Below are 23,677 nucleotides of genomic sequence, written 5' to 3' on the forward strand. Positions count from 1 at the left end.
CTGAAGGATAAATGCCCCAAGAACAAGCAGGAACTGAAGACATTTGCAGTAGAGGCCTGGCAGAGCATCACCAGGGATGAAACCCAGCGTCTCTTGATGTCTATGCATTCCAGACTTCAGGCTGTAATTGTCTGCAAAGGATTTGCAACAAAGTATTAAAAAGTGAAAGTTAGATTTAGGATTGTTTAGTTTGTCCCATTACTTTTGACCCCTTAAAAAGTGGGAGGCACATATAGAAACCGTTGTAATTCCTACACCGTTCACCTGATTTGGATGTAATTACCCTCAAATTAAATCTGAAAGTCTGCAGTTAAAGCACATCTTGTTTGTTTCATTTCAAAGCCATTGTGGTGGTGAATAGAGGCCAAAATATGAAAATTCTGTCAATGTCCCAATATTTATGAACCTGACTGTATGTGATTGAGCAATTAAAGTACTATCGCATGGTGATCATTTCCCAGTAGTAAAGACCATAATAGCAGTAACAATACCGCCTCCTCATGTTTAATTGCCCAAACCTGCCAAGAACTCCTCCAGACAGTGTGCATACTACGTGGTAGCTTTATAATCCATTAATTAAGTTAGTTATAGTCTGTTTATCATGTTATCAATGCATGACATACGCTCTAACATCACCATCCACCTCCATTTTTTAAAGTGGTCTTATTTAGTCACAATTGAGACAATATGTTGAAGTTCCTGAAAACATTTTTCTCCTAGTTTTAAACTGATCATTAAAAGGTAATTCTACGCATGTTTGTCTCGTGTGGCCTATAGATGCGTGCACGTAATATTAATTTAGACCTGGCATAGGACAGACGCAGGAGGCTGAATTTGTGACAGCATTTTCACAGGGCGATTCAACTTTTGCATTTTAGCAAAGTATTCCCAGGGGTATATTTACTAAGGTTGATTTTAATTGATTTAAAATTTATGAAAATCGATCAACATCTTACTAATACATAAAACAAAAAAAAATTGTCTTTTAGTAAATGTGTGATTTAGCCCCAGAAACACAACATCGATGTTGATGGATTTTAAATCGTTTAAAATTGACCTTTATTAAGTATACCCCCATTCTGTATAGGTGCAGTCATAGGAGCCAGCTCGGCAGGTGCTTGAGCCCAATATTTCTGCTGTCTGCAGTTATGTCTTTGCATAGTATTGTGTGTCATATGATGGATGTAATGTGAGCTCCCACAATCATTTTAAGTTTGCTGTTATGCATGCAGTAAAATATTAGGCAGCCTATTTACTAAGCAGTGTTAGGAGACAGAGTGAAAAGTTATAAGGTACCAGCCAATCAGCTCCCAACTACAATTTTTCAAACACAGCCTGTGAGATGACAGTTGGGAGCTGATTGGCTGGCACCTTATCACTTTCTTATCACTTTTCACTCTGTCTCCTAACACTGCTTAGTAAATAGACCCCAATATGTTTTGCTCTCAAAAAGTCTACAAATCACGCTACCATGCAAAGAGGTGACAGTGTGAGCAGCACCAGGAATTATAGCGCTACATCCTTTCTTTATATTTGACACTAATCCTCATCTCTATGATGTACAGTATGTTTATAATTGTTGAGTGAGGAAAAAACATGTCCATATTATTTTTACTCTAACCTTGTTTTAACTAATGACCTCCATTGCAAAATTGCACTGATTTCCTCAATTGTAATGGTTACCCCATTCCACCCTGTAAAATGTCCTCTCCCATCTCTCCCTCTGTGTCCACTCATTGTGCTGTCACATTCTCCCAGGCTGGCTGCCGCGCTGCCACAGTCCTTATGCAGTACGGAATCATCGCTAATTACTGCTGGCTGCTGGTGGAGGGGATCTATCTGCACAATCTGCTGGTGTTAGCGGTGTTCTCAGAAAGAAGTTACTTTGCTCTGTATATCTGCATCGGGTGGGGTAAGTAGAGCTAGTGGAAGCACCTTGCACCATTTGTTGTCAAAGCACTACAAGAAAGCTGTGGAGATCTGGATCACAGTTCCACAAATGCCTATTCTTACAATTTCACTATTCCAATAACTAATTTCTATAGCTCTCTGTTAGACAAGCAACAGAACAAGTGTGTTGTTTGTGATAGAAACTGTTTAAGGGTATCTTTGTTGTGAGTGGGCTCTGAGGATTCTCACATCTGACACAGTCGTCTCCATCTTCCCTAGACCCCGACACCTGGGCGATTGTGTCACAGGACTTGCAATGATTACACTGATGATTGGACATGTGCTGTTTTGCATATCATACAATCGGCAACAACTTACACAAGCTCAGCGCATTCTCCTGGCTAAGTTAAGATAAGGGGTTGGGAAGAGGTTCTGATGAAATTACTGGCAGGTTTATAAATAGAGTAAGTTAATAAAGATGCATATACTGCCAGGTGGTATGAAGTCACGTTTTCCATAAAATTATGGGTAAAAATACCGCAATGTTGTCCCAGCACTTGCAATAGCTTTATGTAGCATGATTATACACTTGTCACGCCTGAGGGTAGGTTTGAGCTGGAACAGGCGTAGGAGGCTGAAGAGGAGACTTGGGAGGTGTGAATAAACCTGGGTGACTTGAGCCAGGACTTCCTCATGTATTGCCGTGAGGAGGTAGAGGAGCTGCAGAGGATGATGGGCCCGAAGGCGAGAACAAGAATGGAATGTCTTTATTAAACAGCAGGTTGGAATGAGAGCATTGTGGTTGATAATACTGAATGAATGAGCAGAATCAGATTGGGACCGATGATGTTGGATTGAGAACTGGATTGGTTTGAGACCGATGTTGATGATTTGAAGAACTTGATGGATTTGAATCCGATATTGAAGAATTGATGAACTTGACCGGTTTGAGACCGATGTTGAAGAATTGAATAAATTAATTGATAAGAGTCCGATGTTGATGAATTGATGAACTTGATCGGTTGGGACCGATGTTGATGAATTGAGGAACTTGATTTGAGTCCGATGTCGATGGATTGATGAACTTGATCGGTTGGGTTCGATGCTGATGAATTAAGGAACTTAGGGCCTGATTCAGAGCCGCATGTAAGCGGCCTCTCGTTCGCTCCGAGCGATGTTTGCCCAACTGCGCATGCGTACGGATCATTATACGCATGCGCGAACCAGTCAGTGTGGTCGAAATTCATGTGCTCGCAAAATAGCGAATGCCTGATAATTTGAGTGACAGAATGAGGCGTATGTGGGTGGTAACAGGGGAAGGTGCTTGAAAACGGGGAGTGGAGATCAGAATGCAGACGTGCTTAAAGGTCAAAACGGGCGTTTTATGGGTGTGCATAATTAAAACAGCAGCGTCATTGACCACGTCACTGGGTTATTTTATAGCCAGAACTGCTCGCAAGATTGTGGTAGCAAAAACCAACCACAAGAATAGCGAGCAGTTCATACGCTGGTCGATGTACTCGATTAATCTAATAAATAGCGGACATGACATAGGATGCGAGCGGTCAGGGGGCGTATTTTTAAAAAAAACGACCGCAAGTTTTGTTCGCTCGTTCAGACCTAGAGGCGTGAACAGACCGCAAAGAGCGAACGGTTCATTTGAATAGCCACCCCTATTTTCTGGACGAGCGAGCGCTAATTGCGTCCGGCTCTGAATCAGGCCCTTAATTAATGAGTCCAATATTGGAAGCATCGGATGAAACCGATGGTTGGAGGTATTGGCTGGAACCAATGGTGGCTGTAAGAATAAATCTCAGTGGTAAAAACCAGACTGGTGTTCAGAATGGGTCCTGCGTAGTTGCATGGAGACCCCTGAATGCCTATACCTGATTGACAGGCAGAGGCATTTAAGGGGTGGTGCGGGGGCGGCCTGGCACCATCCACCATCACGACCTTTGACCATCGATAGTCGCGATTGTGATACCAGCCTGTAATCTCCGTCAGAATGTTGCTGGGATCACAAATGCAGCAGGGGGTGTCATACACCTCCTGCTGCATTTGCATAATACCAAGGATCGCAATTGCAAAGTTGCCTGTGTGCAGCTTTGCAATTGCGATCCTTGCTGAATCAGGCTCTGGGACCGTTCAGATACAGAGTACCTGGGAGCTCAGCGCTGAAATGTAACTTCAACAAGAAGCAACGTTGTACTGGCAACAGAGGCCAGTCTGGAAATGAAATTTATAGGGGAGGATCCCCAGGGATTGGATGCTGCGATCAGCTGGTCTGGGAGCAGCACTCTGAGTGGATGAAGAGCATCAGGTGGCAGAGTCCAATATGGCTGTGCCCAAACTGTTGTTTAGGAGGGAACTCTGGCGTGCAGCCTGTGTGCCATCATGCTGGGAAGACACGCTGTGATCAAGAGGCTGCAGAGAGTCATCTCCATGCTCAGTAACAGGACACTGAGCGGACGGGGCAGGAGCAGCACAGACAGACCTCAGCACCAGCCGGGAGCGATGTGCAGCATGAGCGGACCTCTGTGCTATCCTGGACAGGCAGTAGAGTAGTAAGAAAGTGGTTTTAATAGTCCAGAGCGTGACAACACTATAGTCAGAGTTAGATAGACAAGTGACAGATAGCTTTTAATAAAGCTTATCATTAGGTTTGAATCCTCTACTATCTGATTAGGAATACAAATTTGGTCTGTCTGGACTTAATAATGTTCTTACTGTGTTATGATCAGAGAAGGCTTTTGATTAGATTTATTCTTATCATATCCTGTTCTACGATGTTATATTTTGCATTACTACTTCCCCTTTCAATGTTAAACGAATAAAGGAAGTAAGATTGTATTATTATATTATATATATTATTACTATTATATATTTCTTTAATCATAGCTTTGAGCAATGGAGGGCAGTGTGCTGGGTTGCCAGGAGATCCAGTGGCCCCTGGTTCTAGGGGCATGGCAAAGTGTGTGGGGGCATGGACAGTACCTGGCCTCTCTTTAGTAGATGCTCAGTGAGCGTGGTCACACCACCTTGGGTATGTAGTAACAACTTCCCAACAGGTTCAGTCCCACAGACTGGACTGGGTACTTTTTCTACCCCACTCTCGGCTCCCCTGATGATGTGCCTAATCATGCTTGTACGGAGCCAAACTTCGCACTGGATTCTGGAGACACCTATCGTAATTCCTGTCCCTCTTACATCTACACTTTCTTATTTTCCATGTTGCTGACACAGAACAAGTTATGGCAGCAGTACCCTACACAATTCTTTCCCTCACGCCACCAGAGTACATTTAGACATTTTCCAACTTAGTCCCTGGTTGGAGTTATACACTAATGCCACCACAGCTGCCAACTTGAATCTGTGCGAAATTTGCAAATGTAGCAGCCTCTGGGATTTGTATTGAGATGCCCACCAGCGGTTGCGCAAATCCAAATGACTGCGTACAGAGCTGCAGCATCGGTAGATTATCGGAGTTCTGAGTAACCCAATGGTTGCTAAGATTGGCCGCTGGAATTGAGACGCGGAACCATTTTTACTGTGTACGGGATCGCAGTTGCAGGCTGAGACGGTCAAGAAACACTTGCGTTCAGAGTCACCAGCCTCTCTCCCCCCCATTGTTTCCCACAAACGCTCCCTGCCTGTCACTCACTTTGTGAGAAATTCCTCACTGCGAACGACAACGGTAATGAAACTTGACGCAAGTGCAGATCTCTCATAAATGCTCAGCTGTGTAAATCCGGCCATCGCATTCATCCCTGACAATCGCCTAAGTTATAACCACAGCAGGTACTGATTTCTCTCATTCTTTCAGGTCATTTCTATTTCCTGATTAAAGAAAAAGAAGCTATGCATCATCTCTTACTCCTGTTATTAGTACTCATACTCTGTTATTGTTTCTTTCGCAGGGACCCCTATTTTATTTATCATCCCATGGGTGGCTGTAAAATATACATATGAAAATGTACTGTAAGTATTTGTGAGAGGATTTATCTAAATTTCTAAGTTTTTTGATCCAGATGTGATAAATAATTTGAATATATATATATACAACCATGATATTGTAGAGGCGATATAAAATTAGACCTATTTTGCACATTTAACGATTAATAGTAAAAGCTCCACAAAGGAGTTAGGATTTAAATGTATGCACTATGCAGTATGCACTATTTTCCTGATGGTGATGATGTTGTTTCTTCTAATTAATGAATTATTTGTTCCAGTCAAGAGATTTCGTTGTAAAAGACAATAGATAAACTAAAGGGGTTCTCTACCCAATGTATGTTTCTCCACAGTCAGCCTGCCCAGACTGACAGATACCATGGCTACATAGTAACCCCAGAAAAGTCAAATTGTGCCAAGTACCAGTGTTCTGTTCATGTGGCAGCTGTCTGAGGGGGAGATGTATCAAACCATGGAGAGAGATAAAGTACCACACATTCAGCTCCTGTCATTTTTCAAACACAGCCTATAAAATGACAGTAATGCTGCGTACACACAGGACGACTTTCTCGATCATCGATATCGTTGAACAATTTTTCCTTTTTTAAAGTTGAACGATTTAGTTGAACGATTTCATCATTGATCATGAACGATTTTATGAACGATTTCTGACAGTATTTAAATGATGAAGAATTCATAGATATGGAGCAAAGTTGGCCAGTCTGTACGGTCAACCTCAGATATCGTTATTGTCTATACGGCCACGCACATCGTTGGTCGTTCAGTGCAAAAAAGTCAACAATATGGATGATCTAACTATAAACGATATCGTTATCGTTCCTATCATTGACAAAAGTCATCCCGTGTGTATGCAGCTTTAGAGGCTGATTGGTTGGTACTTTGGGGCAGATGTGTGAAGCTCTGGAAAGTGATAAAGTGGAGAGTGATAAACGACCAACCAATCAGCTCCTAACTCTCATGTTACAGGCTGTGTTTGAAAAATGACAGTTGGGAGCTGATTGGTTGGTCACTTATCACTCTCCGCTTTATAACTTCTGAGAGCTTCATACATCTGCCCCTTTATCTCTCTCCACTCTAACTCTCTCCAAGCTTTGACACATCTCCCCTTTAAGCTGTTAAAAATAAAATAGATTTTGGGTGTGGAACCCTTTAAGAACACCTTTGCTGTAATGGATTTATGTAAACAATTGCTTCACTTAATTTATGTTAGATTTTGTGATGTCTTCTCAGCCCGCCACTGCATAGTCTTTTGTTGGTCGGATGAGAAGATGTTGTTTATAAATAAGTCCTATAAAAGTTACGATTCGCTTGCGGGTTCATTTGCAGGAAGGTTGGTTCGGTGGATTAGTACTGTCACTACAGAATAATATGTATGTTTTATGTGCTCTTTCATCTCCAAGCCAGGAATATCAGTATATCACATAGTGAGTTTGCTGTGATCACCTGGATTCCAGGGATGTCTGTCGAGCTGTCAGGAGCTGTGTAATGTGTTAGAGCAGGATGTGTTTTGTGAAAGTGTGGCTTTCACTTTACTCTAATGCCCCCTTTACCAGAACTAAAACCCGGGTTATTGCAGGGTTAGCCCAGGTAGCTCCTTGGTATAAAAGGGGACAGGGTTGGATTCCCGGGTTGAGGGACCCAGCGATCCAACCCAGGTTACTTGCAGGGTTTAACACAGGAATGACCCGTGAAACCCTGCAGTGTAAACGGCGCAATCCGGGTCACGATGACCTGGAGCACGCTGCATGCTGGCTTCAGTGGCGCTTGGAGATGATGTCATCTCCAAGCGTCCACTTCCACGCCGGAAGAGCCAGGTCACTGCAGACCTGGCGCCGACTCGGAAATATCCTGGGTCGGCGCCGGCTAAATTCCGGGTTTGATCCGGTTTGGAACCCTGTGCCAACCTCCGGGTCAGACTCGGAATTTAGGTATAAAAGTGCTATAACTCTCACTGGGATGGGACAGGAGCTGGTGTGAGCTGTAAAATAACATAATAGGCAATAAAGGTATCACTGGTGACAATCACAAGACTTCTGTTTGTTTAGAAGCTGTTGTAGATGATGAAACTCATTACTGCCTGTCACAGAGACAGGACAATTTCCTGGGGCTCTGGAGCAGAGCAAGCTGCCAATGAACCACCTCTTATACACATGAATCACTAATATTGAAACTCCTCTTGGCAGCTGTTATCTTAAACTTCTCTCCACTGGGCTCCTCTACTTATTAACCTTAACAATACTCCACTTGATCATGCCCCTGAATCCTTACGATTGTACAGACTCTTGTATGCTCACATGCAGCTGTATTAAATAGAGAATTTACATCAGAGTTTGCATGCTAGGTTCTCTTTTTGACCATAGACCACAATGGATAATCTTTAACAATTACTTCCGTATTTATTGCCATCAGTACTGCCTTTAGTAGTTTTACCACATCCTATTTTACTGTGCCTGCAGCATTAACATACAGAATCCCTCTTATGTTTATAACTTCTTTGGTGCTGGTGTATATATATTTTTTACTAATTTATTTGGTCTTCCAATGTATGGATCCAAAATTCAACAGGATAGCATGCACGCAGAATAATAATGGTACAATTAAACCTTGTACACCCAGGAGGTAAATTTTAGTATATTGACACTGGGGGCCGGATTTAATTAGACACGATAAGTCCCGTTTTTGTGATAAATTATCGCTTTTGCGATAATTTTGCAATCACATGTGTGCGATAATTGCATAGACAGAAATTGGCGATAAGTTTTCACAATCTCAGAGCAGGTAAAAAAAAAACAGCAAAATCTCTATTTGGGGATTTGTTTCAGAACCCTTTGGACACCCCCCCCAATGATAAATTAGCCAAAAAGTTGTGTTTAAGTAGCGTAATTTGTGCAAAAATGACATAAATTTTAGGCCGGGCCTGGTATTTTGGGGGCTGTGTGGATGGGTCAGGTGTTTTAAACATTGCAGGTGGCTTCAGCAGGTGTATTTTTTAAAATTTTTAAAAGTGCACTTTTTAGACACAAAATATACTTACACCCATTTTAATGCACCCCCAAGTTACGTCTAGCAGTTACTTTAGCAAAAAAAATTACTTTTTATCATTATTCAACACTTATGCAAATACGCCGATAACAGCCAATTGACCCAATTTAAGAACCCAAAATACTTTTATTAGGGCCATTGATACACTTCTATATTGATTTCCTATGTCAGTTAGCCTTTTTTTTAGGGTACAGACTGATTTCCTTAAGTGTGGAGAAATTTTCGCCTGTTTCGCCATAAAAAATTATTGCACGTATGCGTTTTCGCCTGCTTTACAATAGGATTTGGTGAAAAACGGGAGCACGCAGTGTTGGAATAGGCGATAATATTACGCAAAAACGGGTGATTAGTGCGATAATATTGCCAGCTATAACTTATTGATTTATCGCTGCTAATTGAATCCGGCCCTGAATGTACCCCAAAAAGAAAGATTGGTGCTGTAAACACACACTTGTCAACAAGTCTTCACTTTGCATTCAACCATTGCATTCGTCTTTCAGGCCTTTACAAACCTGTAAAATATAGTAATGGAGTAGGAGCTCTAGCACACTATGCTGCAGGAAGCTTTTTAAAACACACTTCTAAAGGTGCGTACACACGGTACGATATCTATGAACATCGAACTATAACGATATCGTTCAACGATAAATCGTTCTAATCGTTAATTTTTATGCAGTGAACGACCAACGATGACGATGTCTATGGTCGTCCGTACATGCAGGCCAACTTGGACGATTTCATCACGATTTGCATGTTCACAGATGTGACAGGATGACTTCAGTGAAAGATATCTATCATAGATATCTTTCAAAGTGTACACCTAATTTCGTTTATCCTGCACTACAGGAAAAGTTCAAGGGAAATCGTTCAGCGATATTGTTGGTTGTGCAGATCATACCGTGTGTACCCAACTTATTACTCTGATATTTCAGGACAAAGAACAAGGTTTTGTTTACATTTCTAACGATTGCTGTTTTCATCATCTGTATATAAGAACCCTTACTAATTGTAGTCGTCAAAGAACAGGAACAGATGATAGTGTACCAGGTGACAAGGGACATGGTGGAAGAAAAACATGAATAAAATTTTTACAATTAGGGCTCCCAGGCCGTTACTTACCGCTGAACACATATGAAATACACAAGGTGCATTGTTTCTCAGGCATTAATTCATTTTAGAAGGTAGTTTGTATAAATGCAGAATGACTGGACTTATGGGGGTCATTCAGACCCGCTCGCGAGCAAAGGACGCTCGCAAGCGGGTCGATGTTGCCCCACTGCGCATGCGCACGACGGAGGGAGCTCCGTCGTGCGCATGCGCGACACCCGGATAGAGGGCTCTCCGTCGCTCCGGGTCTCGCACCAAAGGGGGCGTGCTGTCGATGTTGATTGACAGCACGCCCCCTTTGGTGGGCGTGGCTGCCAGACGGAGGCGTTCCCATGGGAACGCCTACCGTCTGAAGCCGGCCCCACTGACATCACTAGTGATGTCAGTGGGAGTGATTTTGGCTCTGATAGAGCCAAAATCACTCCTGGGCTTGCGGCAGCGAGACCCTACCGCAGGGTCTCGTCGCAAGCCCGATGGTCGCGATGGTCAAAGACCATCGCGACCATCTTTTTGGCCGCTCGCATATGCTGTGGGTGGTCACCCACAGCTATGCGAGCGGCCAGAAGGACGCTCCATTTTCAGGTAGGAGGGCACTGATTCAGAGCGAGCACTCTGGTCAGAGCGTTCAGCTCTGAATCAGGCCCTATGTTTGTGCAAATAAGCAGCGTGTATAATCCATATGTGGTTGGTAACTGAATACTTTGATGCTCCCGATTTTACAGATGGTTCTCTCTAATAGACAAGTTAGTTTCAGCAACAAAAATCATTACATGAATTTCAAATAAAATGTACATATCTCCTAGCTGGATCTACTTTCAATGTGGTCTAAAGCTGGGTACACACTATACAATGTATATTGTCCGCAACGGATCGAAATGACCATCATATAATGTGTACCCTGAAAACCATTGAATTCAACGTACAATGAATTGGGTGTTCGCATCTTCCCATCGGATGTGCTGCATATCAGATGGGACGATGCCACAGACAATGCTATATAGTTACAATAGACATGTAATGATATACTGTATTGCACCGTTGTACAGTAGACCATGCAGTGTATTTGGCGATGCAATATATTGTTACATCGCTTCGCTGGGTCACTTGGTCGTCTAGGTGTATACCCAGCTTAACACGTTTGGCCAGATTGGTAAGATCCTGCCATTTGGTGTTCAGATTGGTTCCTTACGGGAACAGTTAGTGCTATCAGATGGTGACCAAACAAGAGGTCAGAGAGCGGTCATTTTCCAGCTGCCTTTACACAGTCCCAAATTTAAAACAACCTAGTCGGCTATTGTAAGAACAGTGTGTACGGGTGGCCACCCAAGCTACCTTTTTACACTGGTTGATTTTTCACAGTCTGTATTATACAGCCCCTAAGTATAGCTTTCATTTCCTCTCTCAGGTGCTGGAACACAAACAACAACATGGCGTTTTGGTGGATCCTGCGGTCTCCTGTGTTCCTTGCTATACTGGTAATAATTATTACAGCGTGCTTACAGATTTACCTAACACTGCTTATCACATTTGAAAGTATAACATCTATATTCCAAGCACATTCTGGTGCCTGTAGGATTTGGGGACATAAAGGAAATAGTACAAGATAGCAGAAAGATAACACTGGAGTCACCAGCTAGTGTCTTCCCTTCTTTGCCTTATAGTCAGTGCTCTTTATCACTGAGCCAAGCTATTCCATTCCACATACACAAAGAAAGATCTATGCCTGCAGACTGTTTGTGTTTACACTTGACGTGAACATTTTTTCTTTCCTTAAACTTTTAGATCAACTTCTTAATATTTATGCGGATTATTCAGATTCTTTTGTCCAAGATGCGAGCTCATCAGATGAGGTACACAGACTATAAACTCAGGTGAGAGACGATTGAGGTCAGCAAAATGCATCCGACGGCCGCTAGCAACACAGCGAGGACAGCGGTTTAGCATTTGCAACGGATAGAGTAGTTGACCAGGGAAGTCATCTGAGTGGAAATGTTATAGCTTCACCTGTTTGTTACACTGTCTCTCCCCAGATTGGCCAGGTCCACACTCACCCTAATTCCTCTGCTTGGAATACACGAGGTGGTATTTGCGCTAATCACAGATGAAACTGCACAAGGAACACTGCGACTGGTCAAACTTTTCTTTGACCTCTTTTTTAGCTCATTCCAGGTAAGTTTCCCCCTCTCCCCCATGTTATTTCTCATTGTCACTTTATCTGAAGCGATTTTGACTCCAGTTTTCCTCCCCAGGGCATGCTGGTAGCCGTACTGTACTGTTTTGTCAACAAAGAGGTAAGTGACTGGCAGACATTCTAAATGATTTAAAGAGACAAAAATAACTGTAACAACAAGGAAAAAGATCAACACAATGTGTAGTCAACAATGTTTTGCAATCATTTTTTAGAGAGCACAATCACCACCATAGACAAGTGCAGGGAGCAGTTACATGTGTGTGGAGTCTCTCTTTAGATCTGATAAGCAGAATGGACTATTTCCAATATGAAAATAAAGCTGTTGCACAAGCAGATATATCACTGCATAGATATACATATTTTATATACCGTGATTGTCATTCAACAGGATCTATCTAAAATTTGTCCAAACGCAAGTAAAGCCAAACAGGTGGTAATGAATCAGCCCATTGGCATCACGCTGAATGACCGGATCTTTTGATCTGAATGTGGTGTGCAGATAACCGTCATTTTCATTCATTGATGACTAAAATTCAAACTGATTATTTCTGGCTATTGTAGAAGATCAATGGCCGCAACATGGGTTTATGGAACAAAATGGCAAAGAATCAGAGGAGCAGATGTTGGCATGGCTGATGTTAGATATTATTCTGTGCAATAAGATTGCTGAAATTAGACAAAGGGCATGCTGAGTGTAGAGCGTATGGTAATTTACACAATGTAAAAGACAAATTAAATTGTAAGCTGCAGTGAGGCAGGGATCAATGTGAATTAATAAATCTCTGTAAAGCACTGAGTAATATAAATTATGTTATATTTTTTGTTTTAAATAACATAAAGCTTCTATTTATATTGTCAAAGGGATATCAGTTAATACTATATTAGTATATTTACAGCCAGGAGGGATTTTTATGAATAGACAAGATAATTTCTGGTGCAGGATTACATCATGTACCTGATTCACGTAACACGTGTCCTCATACATCTAGCCTGAATACACCACGCAGCGCGACAAGCCTGGCGTGAGTGAGCCACCAGGTCCCGTGCTACTCTGCTAGCGTCGGGTGTCTTTTTTTGGTGAGAACGCATCTAAGTCGCAGTGTGATGTGACTAAGACGCATCAGCAGACTGTGCTGATTAAATTGCTATGTGACACATATATCTGTGTGCACCTGAGTCTGTATATGAACTACAACAAAACTTGGGGGTCTATTTACTAAGCAGTGTTAGGAGACAGAGTGAAAAGTGATAAGGTGCCAGCCAATCAGCTCCCAACTGTCATTTTTCAAACACAGCCTGTGAGATGGCAGTTGGGAGCCGATTGGCTGGCACCTAATCACTTTCTTATCACTTTTCACTCTGTCTCCTAACACTGCTTAGTAAATAGACCCCTTGGAGTGAAATAAGCTGCAGCCGCTACATTGTAGCACTTCATACAGTATACTGATTCAGAGACTCAGTCACACATAGATATACAAGTGTCACATATAAAAGGAATTGGCACAGTCTGCTGGTGCGTCCTAGTCACACTGGATTGCGACTTAGAAGCATTTTCTACAAAAAAAGACGACCAGCGCTCGCAGAGACTCAAAAGACCTGGCGCGCCGAGAGGGGCTTTTTGGTGAGACTGCAGCAAAGATGTGTAAGGACACATCTGTACATAGTGGAGGAAGCCATAATGAGAGCTGAACCAATTTTCACACGATTGCAGCCTATTCAGAGGGATACAGCAGTTGCAGCAGCTGCAATTACATGAAGCCTGACTGCCAACCCATGTGATGACCAGTGAGAGCAGAGAGCTTTCCATCAGCTCTGATACCACACACTTCACCATTGCTGTCAGGTTAGAGAGCAGGGCCAAGTGTATGAAGTTACAGCCGTGCAGTGTGCTCCACTTCAACCAGGAACCTGATAGCATTGCCTCTGTATGGGTGCTACAGGTACCACAACTCTGGGAAAAGAAATGAGGCTTGCATTGTCCAGTATATATGATAACAACCCAGCCTGGGGTACAGTGCAATGGTGAGACGCAGGATGATCAGGAAGGCCATAGCTATGATTTTGCAAGTGGGCTCAGGGATCTTTAGCAACACCGTTAAGTTCACTGTTCACCAATAACTACATTGAGATAGCTAATATCAATAACCATCCCAAATTGCTAGGAAACAGTGACAGTGTTGTGTATTCTCTAGTTGTATAATAGGTAGAACACCGCTGTAGACTTGAGAGATTTTGGCAGTTGGTGGAGACCACCAAACACTGGGCAAGCCATTAAAAAATAACATACTGGGGTGCAGCACAAATTAGACAAAGAATTCTACTGTCAATATAAGTGGTAAAAAAAAATATGGAGCGCATCCACCAGATTTGTAACAAAAAGTTTATTTAATTAAAACAGCATAAAGATAAAGACAGGTCCGGCACATAAAAGTTGATTTATATATGCAACAAAGAGCCAGCATATACTATTGTAATGTAAAGATGCACTGTTTATCAAAAGCTAAAAAAAGCATTGTGTGACATCCAATGCTAAGCGCAATTACAGGAATGACTGATTAGTTGTGGGTGGAAACTGGAGTACCTATAGGAAATCCATACAAGCACAGGGAGAACATGCAAACTTTACATGGTTAGGGCTGTAGTGAGGTTTGAAGCCATGACCTCAGCTCTATAACTCAGTCCACAGGACACAACACAGGTCACGTTTTCCAGGTCACCCAGTAGGTGCACAGGTGTACTCATTACTCATTGACACATTTTCAAAGATCCACAGGTGGAGCTAATTATTTCACTTGTGATTCTGTGAGGAGATCTGGAAAACATGCACTGTTTGGGGTCCTGAGGACCAAGTTTGAGAACCTGTGCACTATGCCAACTGTGCTGTCCAATATATATGGGTGTGGAGTTTATGTGCAATTACTTCCCCCTCCCCCCAGAATATTTTTTTGTAAGTTTGCAATCAGAGATAGACTCCATGCAGTGACTGTCATACATGACATTCTCCATTCTTATACTGCCACTTGTTCTGTTTCCTGAGCAGGACATCTGCATCATTATTTATAGAGAGATGTGTAAATCAATGTCTATCTGTAAACAAAATTCTGCAGCCAAGATTAAATGAAAGTTTTGTAATGGATAGCAGGGAACATGTGCAGATTTGTGTGATGTGAACAAGCATTAGGATGGAAGACATGGTGACTAAATTAGCAATGTAATTCTGCACAGACACACATTGCATGGCTGCACTGCAATAGTCTCACACGCATGGGCGTATCTATAATGGATATAGGGTGTGCGGTGCCCACGGGCCCCTGGGTAAAGGGGGGCCTGCACCGAACACCCTGCACCCATATTAATTAATTACAACTTACCTCTCCGGGTGTCAGCGCTGTACAAAAAGCCGGAAAAATGGCAGCTGCTGACATTTTTCTGGCGGTTTGCGCATGAGCAGTAGACTCCGGGCACACTCTAGTTCCCAGAGTCTACTAATGCTGGCCAGCCACTTTAGTCGACTGCCGGCCGCCGGGAAGAGAGGAGGGGCCCCGGACGCCCCTGCGCACACACATGATGCATGGATGTGCAGCAGTCATGTGAAGTGATAGCAATGGAAGTCATGTATATTTCTTAGGTGTCTGGAATTTCATGGAGCTGCATAAGAAGCATTAGGTAGGTGAACCGAGGCTGTGTAGGAGTTGCAGGTGTGCACTGGGGAGAATGGGATTACAGTCATATGGAGACAGATGGAAATGACAGAAAATGGCGCCGTGTCTCTAGTGGTTAACAGGTACAGTGAAAGGAGATGGGTAATGTAAGATTACATGTTAGTGGAGTTAAGATGGTCTGTGTGGTTGCTGTGCTCTCCCCGTAACTAATCCTCCATTCCCTCAATCTTCCCTTTATATCTGCCATCACCTTCTCCTCTCCCCTGCTGCCCACAAGATGAGTGCAGTGAGACAGTGGGAGGGAAATTGAAAATCAGCAAGACAAGAATTTGCATTTTAAGCCTAGATATAAACAAGGATTAGCGTGACAAGAAGTTAGCAAGGGAACAGAGCAAGGCAAAGATGACGTGGCTGAAGATTTAGCAGATGAGGAAAACATTTGCTATATTATTTGCAGAACGCTGAACTTGACTGATTTGTGAGGAGGCTACAACACAGTAAGTCACTGAACTTAGCTTACCCGCATTCTTTCAAAGTCTCGCAATCTGTTTGCCCACAGGTCCAGTCTGAGCTGTTGAAAAAATGGAAACGGTGGAAACTTGGAAAAGATATAGAAGATGAATATAAAAATACCTATAGCCAACCTCCCCAACCTGGACACGGCAGCGTCTGTGAAAAGCACAAACTGGTTGATAGCTGTAACAATGGAACAGGCAAATCGCGGCACAGTGATGGCATGTGGTACCATGAGAAGATGGGCAGCAGTGCTACAGAGAACATCACGCTGAGTGAACGTCAGAATAGCTTTGAGTACCCTGAGAGCAGCTCAGAGCACGTCCTCTAAGTCACAGACTGTAAAGCCCTTGGTCATACCATGAAGAGGGCTCTACGTAAACAGAGACTTGTCTGTGATGTGCAGTAGTAACAGTGACTGAACCATTCAATGAAATGGTGACCATAGTGTACCCTAATGAAAGGAGATGATGTTGCCATGGTCTGTGAACTCACTGACAAAGAATTATACACAGAACAGAACACCAATGTGACATTGTGTAAATCAGCTTGGACCTAAGCTATATAGCCAATGATTTTCATGGCATTTCAGAAGATTACAGAAAATGTTCTATTAAAGACTATTCCATATTCCAAAAATTAGAAATCAGCAGTATTAAATGGGTAATCCAAGGCTCAGAGACATGTTTTCATAAGTGAACCTATTCTGGATTACCTCCAACACACACGAATACACGGGGGCATACTTCTGCCTGCTGGAAGTGTATTAGCCTAATAAAAGTGGTTCCTTACCCTCACAGAGATTGGCTCCTACCTGGGGTGAGAGGCCATCAACAATCTTTTAGTCAAGATGAGCTATCGCCTGTATAGACTGGTACTCACAGAGAAGACAGATTGTTTTGTGAGTATGATTACTCAGTTAATAGAGAAGGGGGACTCAGTAGTTGAAAATGCATGAAGCATGAACATTTACAAAACAAAAAAAGAAGAACTGACAGAGTTGTCCAAAGTTCATGTGAAGTTTCAGTTGTGTTTTTAAAATGAAAATAGATTCATATTGCTATAAATAATAGCAGCCAAGATATCGGTCATTTGTGGTTTATAACAGTTTAGTTAAAGAGTAAATCTGCTCAAAATGCTAAGTAGAATACTAATATAATAAGATTTTTCCTAATTAAAAAGCAATGATGGGTTCTACACCTCAATTGAATAACTTCTGATACTTGAAATAGGACTTATATTTTATTTATAAAGCAGCAACATACAGTATTACGCAGAAAGGTTCAGGATTCACTTGATACATAAGGTAGCTGACAGGTACAGCAGCAGTTCCTAGCTCCAGCCAGTCTATAACTAGAGGCACAAAACCAATCTTTGCCTCTGGGCAGCGTAGATCCACAAGCACTACTTTAGTTACTCTCTAAATGCATTTGATAAGCAGAGACAGCTACAGTGGTAATCCACACTCTGGGTAGTTGGTTATTGCACTCACAGGGGCGGTATTCAATTGTTGCGTCCCTGTACGCGTCCAACAGGAGCTATTAAATTGTTTCTCCTGTCGGGCGCGACCGGCTGCCGGCGCACCATATCAGCTCGCAGCCCCAGCGGGGTACGAGATGAAATGGGAAAAAGTGACATGTTTGCGCGCCCATACATCACTTTTCGCGGTCGCGCTTAGCACTTTGGTTGGGGGTAGCTGCTTTACGCGGCTAAACCCGACCACTTTGGGCACGATCAGTGCGAAAAAATGCAACAACTGAATAGCGCCCCGCGAGCTCCCATCACTTTAGACGGGAGAGCGGGAGCGCTATAACAATTGACTACCACCCACTGTGCTATTTCCTGGTTCTGGGTAGTTAGTGGTTCACGTACAGTGATAGTTGCAGACATATGCCTAAAATAGGTAATTGAAATCTCAGAAACACTCTGTTGCTCCTAATTCTCAGATTTGTGAATAATAGGCCCTTCCTTAGTAACATCTGTAACAATGGAAAGTTTGGATTTGCATTTACTGTTTCCATGGTTGCAGATGTACATTAGGCCAGTGGTTCCAAAACATTCTTGAATTACGCTACCCTAGAGTATGAACATTTCATGGCACCCCAGGGCAGAAGTTTCTTATTGAGAAGTTCATAAAAAAAATGACATTCAGTAAAATATGTTTGTTTGTCATCCTTAGGTTCAGTTATGTGGTGGTTGTACTTCTGTTTGTCCACATATTTTATGATTGGCAGCCACAAGCACTGTTTTGCCTATCACATTGACCATTATTAATAGTATTTGGTCCTAGACCACCAATCTGTGGCACCCCAGAGTGCTGCGGCACCCAGTTTGGGCTGTGCAGTAATTCACAACCATTCTGTTATATTGGAGCAACAGTGTTTCTGAGATCATAACAGGCAATTTTAGGCAGAAGTCCTATTTTAAGTACCAGAAGTTGGGGTAACCAGCATAAGGATTTTAGGGGCCCATTTATCAACAAATTTTATCATACACAATGAGTTTTCACCTCGTTGCGTATGATAAATGCTGATCAATCCAATTTTCTGTCATTTTTCAAACAGATGACGGTTAAGCTGGGTACACACTGAGCGATATGTACCAAGCCAAAATGTCATTCATTACATCAGAATGATGTAATGAATGACAGAAGGATCACTCGTTCCGTCCTTCATTACACTGCATGGTGCCAAGTGCAGCACATGAACCTGACGACATTGCATGTGACTGCGTGAGCGCGCATATCGTGCATACACGTTGCACGATATGTTGTTCCAATTTGGCCAAATCGGAACGACATCGCTCGAGTGTGTACCCAGCTTTAGGAGCTGATTGGCTAGAGCACCATTTATCATATGCAACGAGTTTTAATACTTGTTGCATATGATAAAACACGTTGATAAATGGGCCCCTAAATTGTTCGTCCTTTTTTAGTGGAGCTACCCTTTAAACTGCCCGGGAAGTTACAGGTGACATCTGAACTGCAGAATGTCTATCTATGCTCACTTTCCATGCTTAAGCTACGCGACCAATGCATTCACTTGCTCACTGACCAATCCCAGATTCTATGGCATAGGTCACCAGTGTATGTAGCACTAACCTCTGACTTGAGGATATAGAAATGCTGGGCACTCCATTTAATGAAGGATGGTATGTGCTGCCACTAATGCATTGATGATGCCTGAAAGAAGCAGTTTTTTCATATATTGTCCCAAAAAATGTATAAGAAATAAAAAAATTTACATTGTGACAGTGGTTTCAAATTATCTAAATGAGTAAGTAAACATATAAACCTATAGAGCCCTTTGAATGGACATGTAAACAGATTTATTTGCTCAAGCAGATTTAACTACTAGCAGATAACTACTTGCATCCTAGGGCTGGCGCTATGTTATATATAGAACAGGTTTGGGTACATGCACTCAGGTTCATTAACCACTGTCAATGTTTAATGAATATTTGTCCTGGCCGCTTTGCACAGTCTATGTTACATTCTCAAAAATCCTAAGAAGATTTATTACACACACCTTTATATGGAGCCATACAGCTTAAGTAGAAATTAAGCAATTAGACTTGTACTAAATAAATACTTCCAAGATGGTGCCATACAGTAAATATTCCTTATGACCAAATACTGAATTAAATCAAAATAGTCATTAAAGCATAATAAAATGAGTGTCTAGAAAGAAATATTTACCAAAATGAGTCTGTAATTGTCTGTTTCTTCTCTGGTTAATATATTTTGGTATATTTTTTTTATTATAGGGGAGATTTATTAACATTAACTTATCTCTGCGCTACGAGATATCCGGCATCGCTGCTTATGGTAGTGATGCAGGATGTCTTAGACCAGCAATGTATTAAAAAGAAAATCACTGGAGGGATGTATTGCCCCTCTGTCTCTCGCTGTCATCCTCACCACATATCTCTGTCCTGCTATCTACCTTTAATTTCTGCCTCCATCCATCTTCCTACCTTTTTTACCCTGCCCCCCTCCCCCTCATGGGCTGGGTGGAAAATTATGTTTCATCTATCCCTTTCCCCCTCTTCTCTCTCTTTCATTCCTCTCCCTCTCTTTAATCCCTGTTCCCCTCCCCCTATCTCTTTCACCTGTTTAGCTCCCCACTATTTCTTTCATCCCCCTCTCCATCTCCATCTTTCTCATCTCTGTTCCCCTCCCCGAGTGGGGAGCATTTGCAGGGGCCTGCGAGTGTGTGGGGGCAATCTCGGGGGGCCGATGAGTGATTGAGTGATCGCAGTGACCCCATAGCAGTGAGGCAATCCTGGGGTTTCCACAAGTTGGGGGAGGCTATTACAGATGGGCCACGAGTGGGGGGGGGGGTCGTTAACTCCAGAAGCTTGTTGTGGGAGTGAGGCTGTTGCTGTGTCTAGCAGGCAGCCAGTGAAAGCTCTGAGGGGAGGAAGGGGGGCAGGGCTCTAGACAGACAATAGCAGCATTATATAGAGAAATACATTGATTGCTGGATATCTAAAATAAGGGAAGATGTAGAAAACAATTTAATTAAATAAGAGTACACCAACCATTCCCCTTTATTGCAAATGCTAGCTGCATGACTGCAATTCCTTGAAGTAGACCTATCACTTGCTGGGCTGACTGTAGTCAGGGGCAAACACAAGATTTGCAGGGGGAGTTTTTGTGTTTGTGTGCAATTCCGTAACAGGGAGGAAGGGCGCCCTGTGCCGGCCACAAGCACCTGGAAGTACAGCATTGACCCGAGTGTCCTGAGGAGGCTATGGACGGCCATACAGGCTGCATGGCTGGAGCATCCAAAGGACGCTCTGGGTGGCACTGCACCAACAATACTGGCTGCATGGTGCTGTTCTAGGCACTCTGCTAGCCAGATGTAGCGGCCAATGGGCAGCGATGGCACCAATCGCACACCCCTAGTTACGGCCGTGTGTGTGTGTGTGTATATATATATATATATATATATATTACAGATATTCTTTTTGTCCCAGAGGGGAGATGCAGCTGGTCACTGATAGGGACCAGGCGCTTTGCACCATTAGGCCCCCACCTTTGATCACAAGCATTGGTCCTTGGGGTACTCCTCCATGCATGTGACGCTAGTACTCAATTGCAGAAAAAACAGTAGGACTCATGAATGTCAGGCAGTGTCAGTCATTACACAGTATCCAGGTTATTCAGGGAGGGGGGGGGGGGGAGCAATATATTCTATGTGAACTGGGTTATATTAGCTTTTATGGCAGATGTTCACCCATGTGGTAACTGTAGTGGTAGGGACAGGAGGTATTTAACAAAGAGCTCTTGCCTCTCCAACCTATAGAAAAGTGGTATGGTGTAGACCAGTGGTGTCAAACTCGGGCCCTTCAACTTTCGTGGGACTACATATCCCAGCGTGCCCTGCCACAGTTTTAGCATACCCTAATAGCAAAACTGTGGGCACTGCATGCTGGGATGTTAGTTCCACTGCAGCTGGAGGGCCTGAGTTTGACACCACTAGTGTAGACCCATCAACAGAGATGTCACAGAAGAGAAAAGAGGGTATGAAGAGTAGCGCCTGTTAGCAGGCCCTAACATCCCTATATCATAAATACAAATTAAACATAAATCTAATTACTGGCCAACCTGCTTCTAAAGGTCCCTTAATTCAGCCAATGTGACCAATGTTTTACAAAAATACACAATGTTAAATACCTTGTTTCTTCTGCAGATTCCTAACCAACCATTACAAACCTAGTCCAAATAGCTCAAATTGCTGGACATGGTGGGTTTAATGGCCTTACACTTAGGGGTTTATTTACGAAGCATCGGTTTGCAAAACCTGACACTTGTGTTTGTGTTTATGCCTGATATTTAAAAGGACAGTTCTTTGTCTAGTTGTGTCTTGCTAGTAAAAGCCCTTTTAAATACCGGGCATAAACACAAACAGAAGTGTTGGTGTTTTACAAGCCGATACTACGTAAATAACCCCTTAGGAGCTTATGTAAGTCAGTGATTCATTTATTACTTCTGCACGGTGTTACCTAAATCCTTCTGTTCCCTAGTTCTTCCCAATTGTCCTTCTTTTAGGTCAGATTTATCAATCTATGAATAAGTGATATGTTGATTTATAAAAGCATCTGTATTAGAATTGTGTTGGACATATGTCATTGAACGCACAGAAAGTTGTATCTTTTTTTTTTAAATGTAATGTTCCGTGTCTGTGTCACTTATAGGCCACTTACCCACTGGCAATAATACAATCATGCTTTTATTACCATTTTTAACACTAGTACAAGAATGTAAAGGGTTCTAATAAGCAACTGGTCCTAATGAGCCCATGCCTAAATCTATTGGTCAAGAGCCCATGATGGCGCAGCAGCATCATTTGGATGCCTCCTTCTCTATTTACTGCAGTTTGAATATCCTCCACGAGCCCTCCCTACTCTGTGACTGCAGGTGTACTGACTGCAAGTGTATGTATTGTACTGATATTTTCTTAACGCCAATGCATAACCACCCCAAATGTATGGACATGGGGTAACAACATTTTTTTGGGAATAAAACAGGTACTGTCCATCCTAACGTAAAATATATTGTAGAACTCAGTACGTCTACCCTGCATGCGCCCCACTCTGCCTGTCTGCTCTTCCTCTACATACAGCCCACTCAAGTTGTCTGAGATAAATCTCTGCTCTCTCCAGCCCAGTGCTGGCTTCTCTCAGTGATAAGTGCTCATCCCTCTTTTTTAGTCTCCTAAATTTAAAATCTGTCACCACTGCACCAGCTTCTGTGGATTTCTCTTTGAGCTTTGTCCAAATTCTCCACCACAGACCCCCCCCTTGTGACCCTGACCCTTTTCTGGTATGTTTTTTTGGCATTAAAGCCACAATCTAGTACATGATTAACCCCTTACCTGGCAGCCACAGCAAAGCGGCGGAACAGATAAGTGCTATAGATGTGGGCTCATTGTGTAATGTCAGTCATGCATACTGATAGTCTGGTTCATTCTGGTGGGTTGTTTTATTTTCATATTTAGGGTTTCGTTGCCAAGTGTCGCCTTTGATGTTTACTCATTCCTAAGCCAGTGCTAAACTGTAAATATGTATATACAAAGTATATAATGTGCCATTTTCTATGTGTGAATATAGCAATCCTGCAAAATAATGTCAATAAACATCTCTATGTGCAGAATGTTCTGAAGTATTTTATGTGTCTAAGTGTTACACTCATCTGTACATATCACTGATAACTCCATGCAATGTGGTTTCCGTATGTCATAGCCTTTCGGGTTAATAGAAAAGCCATGGAGACTGTTTTGTGTCCCTGACATGG

At 42.6% G+C, this 23,677-nt stretch overlaps 1 protein-coding gene across 1 annotated transcript in view; it reads left to right on the forward strand.

Moving 5' to 3' along the window:
* GCGR (glucagon receptor) overlaps positions 1-17,369 on the forward strand; it is a 48,661-nt gene extending 31,292 nt beyond the window's left edge. The window contains exons 8-14 of the mRNA XM_088474733.1: positions 1,759-1,912; positions 5,808-5,868; positions 11,417-11,486; positions 11,794-11,882; positions 12,042-12,180; positions 12,261-12,302; positions 16,424-17,369. Of these exons, the coding sequence (XP_088330859.1) occupies positions 1,759-1,912; positions 5,808-5,868; positions 11,417-11,486; positions 11,794-11,882; positions 12,042-12,180; positions 12,261-12,302; positions 16,424-16,708 (840 nt within the window). The 3' untranslated portion in view covers positions 16,709-17,369. The remainder of the gene's footprint in view (positions 1-1,758; positions 1,913-5,807; positions 5,869-11,416; positions 11,487-11,793; positions 11,883-12,041; positions 12,181-12,260; positions 12,303-16,423) is intronic.
* The last annotated feature ends 6,308 nt before the right edge of the window (positions 17,370-23,677 follow it).

This window comes from Taudactylus pleione, unplaced genomic scaffold, assembly GCF_031769625.1.
Source record: "Taudactylus pleione unplaced genomic scaffold, aTauple2 ptg000016l, whole genome shotgun sequence".
NCBI lineage: Eukaryota > Metazoa > Chordata > Amphibia > Anura > Myobatrachidae > Taudactylus > Taudactylus pleione.